The sequence below is a fragment of the Naegleria lovaniensis genome, assembly GCF_003324165.1.
Source record: "Naegleria lovaniensis strain ATCC 30569 chromosome Unknown tig018, whole genome shotgun sequence".
NCBI classification, from domain to species: Eukaryota; Heterolobosea; class Eutetramitea; order Acrasida; family Naegleriidae; genus Naegleria; species Naegleria lovaniensis.
Window position 1 is genome coordinate 539557 of NW_025407839.1, and position 6000 is coordinate 545556.

Consider the following 6000-nt stretch of genomic DNA (forward strand, 5'->3'; position numbering starts at 1 on the left):
TTGAATGGTTGAACCAATATTTAAAGGAGTGATCAACAGATTACTGATGGAAGGGGATGGATCCACCGATGATATTCCAATTACAGCAAAATAATTACATATTTCACCATTTTCACAAGTCAGCTCGTTGTCAGACACGGATACTTTGGCATGATTTCAAATTTTGAATTGGTGTCCTTAGCACATGCACATTTCAAAGACGAAGGAACAACGGGCATAATTCGTCCGTTCACATCAGTAAAACCCTGACTTGCATTGAATTTAAAACACCATTGTTGGTAAGCCAAATTTGGATCTGGATTGGTAGACTGAATATATTGAAGAGTATGTTAGGCAATATAACCATAAGGCATTTCATTTTTGGATGATGGAGTGTAATCATTAAGACTAAAATAAGGTGAATGTTTATATCCACAGCTTTGATAAGGAAATGAAAGACCAATAGACTGTGACAGAGATGATGATTTGTTGTTGTTGGGGATATTGAATTCAAAGATACTTGGCCCAGTAACTGGAATTATTGAGTTGAATTGAGGTGTGAATAAATACGCAAACACACCAAAGATGATGCTTTGATTTTCCAGCGACAAGCCGTCCCATTGAAAACCTGAAGCACCTGAGTTAATGATTTCGTTTGGGAGATCCACAAAGTGTGAGCCGTTGAAAATATAACTACGGATAGTATTTGCATAACTGTTTACAATACCAAACCGAAAAACAAATATATTGGTAAACACTATGGAATTCTGAACACTACTCTGCCAATCAAAAGTTACATTGAAGAGACTAAGAATGGTCAAATGTTTGGAGCTTTTAGGATAAGGAAATTGCTCATAGAGAGTTGCATTCATTGAAGTTGTTTTCATCTTAAAATCAGGAAATGCTCCTTTCCCTTCAATGAACACAAAGGTCAATTTGGTTTTGGATGGAGATGATAATTTGTACTCAAACCAAGTGGAGGTAGAATTCACAGAGTACCAATAACCTAAAGATAAGGGAATATAATCACTATCTTCTCTCGTCATCAACTCCATCTCACTCGAAAGAGACAGGAGAAACAATACAGAAAAGATGACTAGAACGAGTGACTGATTTTTGGTCATCATGGAATTGATTTTTGTTTTTTTTGCAATGGAATACTTTATGAAAGGTGCATTTGGTATGTAATACTATTTATGAGAAACAATGTTATACCTTCGCTTTGGGATTGGTTCCCTCAATCTAATCTTTAATAGAAGACCGCAAGATTCTCATTGGCCTCCCCTAGTTCCGCAACAACGTTGGAATAGTATTCCATGTGAGACAAGTTGACTGCCAAGAGCTGAACGATACATTTTCACAATTTAATGTTGCAGAGCTCTTTACAACCGGTGCTGAAGCTTCAAGTTAATCGATGACAAACGAAAGTACCTGTTTTTTTGAGTTCAGTTTCAGTCCTACAGTCTTGTCATGTTTTTGTACTTACCTCAAGAATATTTAGGAGCAGCAAAATCCATTACACTTTAATTTCTCTCCTCAACCAAAGGAATAGCAGATATTTAGATGCTTATTTAAATTTATCAATTGACAATCGTAGTTTGAAAAGTTTTCTTGTTTTTGTACATAATCACTAGTACCACAATGACCAATATTGACACAATACACATCGCAAAGACGGCAGAGGCAACAACAATTCCAAAAGTGGCTGCTGGACCTAATGGATCTTGAAACTCAGGTTCATGAGATTTCGTAGTTATGGAATAACTCATCTTTGAAGCACTTGATCGAATCATAACGAATACTTCTTTCACTTCCGTAAGATAATTGTTCACAGTCAACGATGAAGATGAAACACTGCTTGATATGTATGTCATTTCATCAAAATTGTCTGTTTCTGGAATGGAATAAGCATTAACGTATAAAATACCAATTCCTTCAAAACAAGAAACCATAATGGTAACCTTTGTATTGGGAAGCATGTCGAATTTGTAATACTTCCTCAGAATGATGGAATGAATGCCATCTTGAATCGTTGAACCAATCATTATAGGAGTTACTGTCATTGTGCTGCCAGAAGTGGTTGGCTCAACCGTTGGTTTTGCAATCACAGCAAAATAATTACAAATTACACCATTGTCACAGGTTAACTGGTTGTCAGAAAGTGAATCATGCCACATGGTGATAAATTTTGAATTCATGTCTTTAGCACATGCACATTTTAAGGAAGACGTACGTATGGACACCATTTGTCCATTCAAATCTGTAAAACCCTGACTTGCATTGAATTTGAAATACCATCGTTGACCTCCCAGATATGGAGCGGGATCTGTCGATTGATTATATTGAAGCGAACGTAAGGCAATATAACCAAAAGGTATTTCATTGTTGACGGATGGAGTGTAATGATTAAGAGTGAAATAAGGAGAATGTTGATATCCACCTCTTTCATGGGGAAATGAAATGGCAATGGACTGTGACAGAGAAGATGCAAAGTTGTTAGTTTCCATGAAATTAAATTCAAAGACACTTGGACCAGGGACAAGAATCTGAGAGTTGAATTGAGGTGTGAATTGATACGCAAACAAACCTACGATGACACTTTGATTCATTGGAAAATAGTTTTTCCATTGAAAACCTGATCCAAGGATATTAATGATTTCGTTTGGTGGTTTCTCAAAGTGTGTGCCGTTGAAAATGAAAGTATGGATAGTATTAGCGTACGTGTTTGCAATACCATACGGATACAGGAACAAATTCGAGAAAGAAATGGCATTCTTATTACTCTTATCAGAAGCAAATGTTACATTGAATAGCCCAAGAATGGTTAAATTATTTGTTTGTTCATGGAAAGGAATTTGGAAGTGTTGATAGAGGGAATGGTTCAATGCAATGGTTTTCATCATAAATTCAGGATATGGTTCATTTGTACACACTTCTTTGAATGAAATGGACAGTTTGGTGTTGGATGGAGAAGGGAGCTTATACTCGTACCAAGCAGAATAGTTCACAGTGTACCATTCGTCTAGCGTTGCTGGAAGAACTTTACCATGAACATTCATTATTGTGCAGAGGGAAACCAACAATATAACAACCATGACAAGTAGAAGGTGTTGATACTCGTGCATTGCAACGGTTAGTGTGTTTTTTTGATGATGAAAATTTTCATACTTCATTAGGCACTACTTATGAGAACAAGTTGATACCTTGACCTTAGGGTATTTTAAAATTGTTAGGTCCAGTCGGACGAATTACCAAATTCTTTCACATTCCCTAGTCTCATTGTTCCTGAGAAAGAGATATTGACCTAGCATAGCAGTAACTAGAGCCGAATCTTCAATGTAGTAATTGTTATCGATTTATCCTTCATGTACTTGATTTAAACAAACACAATCAACAATCCTGATCTTGTTGTTTGAGGAATTGAAGCATCCGTTTCATACTTAACACCCAACTTAATGTTGCATTGAGAACCGTATTCGTAGAAAAAGAGCACACGCTGAATAATTTATTAATGGAAAATGCACATTCCATGCATCATTGTTTACACATTCACATACGGTCTGTTTTTGTTTTTGTTAATGGTAATGATAACAACAATAATTGCAATCAAGGAAAATAGACCAAATATGCTAGCAAAAACAATTCCAGTAATCATTTGCGGATAAGTTGACGAATAATAAATACTTTGTGAAGAGGCACTAATTGTAAAACTCATATAACTTGAAGAAGGAGTGACCATAATGTAAATTTCTCTCGAATATGAAGAGTAACTGGTCACGTAGAGTGTGGTTGTGTATGAAGATACACTTCTTAATTGATCGTAATTTGTTGATGTTGGAACAGAGTCTTTTGAAATATAAATTGAACCATATCCACTCGATGCGTAAATTGAAATGGTCACAGTGGTGTCAGAATACAATGAAACTTTGTAATATTTGCTTTCTGAACTAGAATAAATATTACTAGAAATACTACTGCCAAGTGTGAGCCTGGTAATGCTACTAGGTGATGGTGAAGATGGAGATGGGCTTGGTAACACTGTTGGCTTGGCTATGACAGCAAAATAATTGCATGCAAGTCCATAATTACTGCAAACCAATTGATTATTAGATAGATCAGCAGCATATATGGTGTTAAATGATGAATATGATGAAGAAGCACATGCACAATTCAAAGTAGATGTTCTAATTGAAACAGATTTGCCATTCACATCAGTGAAGCCATAGAGAGAATTGAATGCGAAAATCCATTGCTGGCTTGTGGTATCAGGTCCGTTCACAGAAGTGCTATATTGGAAAGAGGTCAAAGCTATATAACCAGAAGGTAAATTATAAGAGCTTGGAATGTTAGAGCCCAAACTAAAGGATGGGATATTGTTTTGAGTTTTGGGTTGATAAGGGAATGTTATCGTTAAATATTGTTGTCGAGTTGAGTCGAGTGTAAATTGATATTGACTTGGTCCAGGCACAGAAATGGCTGAATACAATCGAGGTGTGAATTGATATCCGAATACTCCAAAAATTACTTGTTGACCCTGTGTCAAATTATATTGATAAAACACAACTCCAGCGCGTGTGGTAAAGGTTTCTTGTGGTTGAACGAATCGACTACCATCAAAGATGTATTGCACTACAGTGTTTCCATAAGTATTCAAAATTCCACGAGGATAGGTAAAGATACTACCCAAGGTAATGTTATTGGGTGTTGCCGAGTTCGCATAAAAGTTCACTTTGAAAACAGCCAAAAGTGTCAATGAATATTGGCTATAGGGTGTTGGATAATAATTATACGAGGATTTGTCCAATGTCGTAGCAACAAATTGATAGGGTGAGAATGTTGGTTGAGATGAATTTTGAGGTGCTGATGGTGTTTCAAAAGTCAAATCAAGGTCAGTATCGGCCGGAGAAGTCAGATCATATTCAAACATTGTAAAATTGGATGAACTGATGGTATACCGTTGTCCGAATTGTCCAGTCAGTTGTGCATGGGCAAGGCTGGTGAAGATGAGGCAACAGGTGGCTACCAGAAGGAAAGCGGGAAGCATGTAGCCTCGCCATGAATGCTGTCGTTGTGCGTGAGGCAAGAACATGGGTGAAAGTAAAAAGTAGTTTTGAATTTTTTTTTGGAGCTTGTCAACTCCGAGGGCTTGACATGGTTTTAAACAATTTTTGAGGATGTCCAACTGGATTCCAATTAAGCTTCAAATTCATGTCAGTTTGGCCATAGCTTGGAAATGATCAAAAAGAGCAACCATTTACATTTACACAACGGAATGGAAGTACGGAGTTAAAACACAAACATACACGAAGGAAATAATTGGATGAGCTGTAAAAAATTCCTGAAGTCCAATAATTCAGGATGATCGAGGAAGATGAACACGGAACCTGTTGTTGTTGTATATATTCGGTCCAACAACTAGATCCCTATTTATTTGTGAACATACTTTCCTATCTTCCATATTTCTATCAACATGTATTCAAACGAGTCTCCAAGAATATGAATCAAGCCATTACAAACTATCATCACGATAAAATTATAGAAAATTATTATAAAACATCATCACTGGAAATTCATGATTTAAAACTTGTGGAATTGGATGATTATTTTAAATACAAGTTGCATTTCAAAATGCAAAATCCGATACAAATTGCAACCCTTCTAAAGAAAATGTATTATTTAAATAATGTCAAATGGATGGAAAAATACAGAGCTGTCGAGAAATATCGATCTATTTTGAAAAACAAATTTTGTTTAAAGATTAATGTAACACTCGTTGGATGTGAGGAAGTAACGTGTCAATGTTCCAGGCGAATTTGTTCGGCAAAATTTCAGGCAAAATAAATTCAGGCAAAATTTTTTTGTACTGGGCGGGCAATCCAAATTTGTACATGGGAAAAACCGTAGATAGACAGATCTACGTTAAAAAAAACACAGCAATCATCAGCCCTTACTTCTTGTAGCTTGCACTTCATTTCCTAACTCGAGTATTCTCTTCAGGTACCGTTTCATAATTTTCTTCAA

At 36.1% G+C, this 6000-nt stretch overlaps 3 protein-coding genes across 3 annotated transcripts; all 3 read right to left on the reverse strand.

Moving 5' to 3' along the window:
* Nucleotides 1-329: 329 nt before the first annotated feature.
* On the reverse strand, nt 330-1106 carry C9374_003168 (uncharacterized protein; the record flags this gene model as incomplete). Its single annotated transcript, XM_044692666.1, has 1 exon — nt 330-1106. One exon carries the CDS (start codon nt 1104-1106, stop codon nt 330-332), a length of 777 nt encoding a protein of 258 aa, XP_044550012.1.
* Nucleotides 1107-1559: 453 nt separating this feature from the next.
* C9374_003169 (uncharacterized protein) lies at nt 1560-3038 on the reverse strand (the record flags this gene model as incomplete). Its single annotated transcript, XM_044692667.1, has 1 exon — nt 1560-3038. One exon carries the CDS (start codon nt 3036-3038, stop codon nt 1560-1562), a length of 1479 nt encoding a protein of 492 aa, XP_044550013.1.
* A 482-nt stretch (nt 3039-3520) lies between these two features.
* On the reverse strand, nt 3521-4906 carry C9374_003170 (uncharacterized protein; the record flags this gene model as incomplete). Its single annotated transcript, XM_044692669.1, has 1 exon — nt 3521-4906. One exon carries the CDS (start codon nt 4904-4906, stop codon nt 3521-3523), a length of 1386 nt encoding a protein of 461 aa, XP_044550014.1.
* Nucleotides 4907-6000: the final 1094 nt, after the last annotated feature.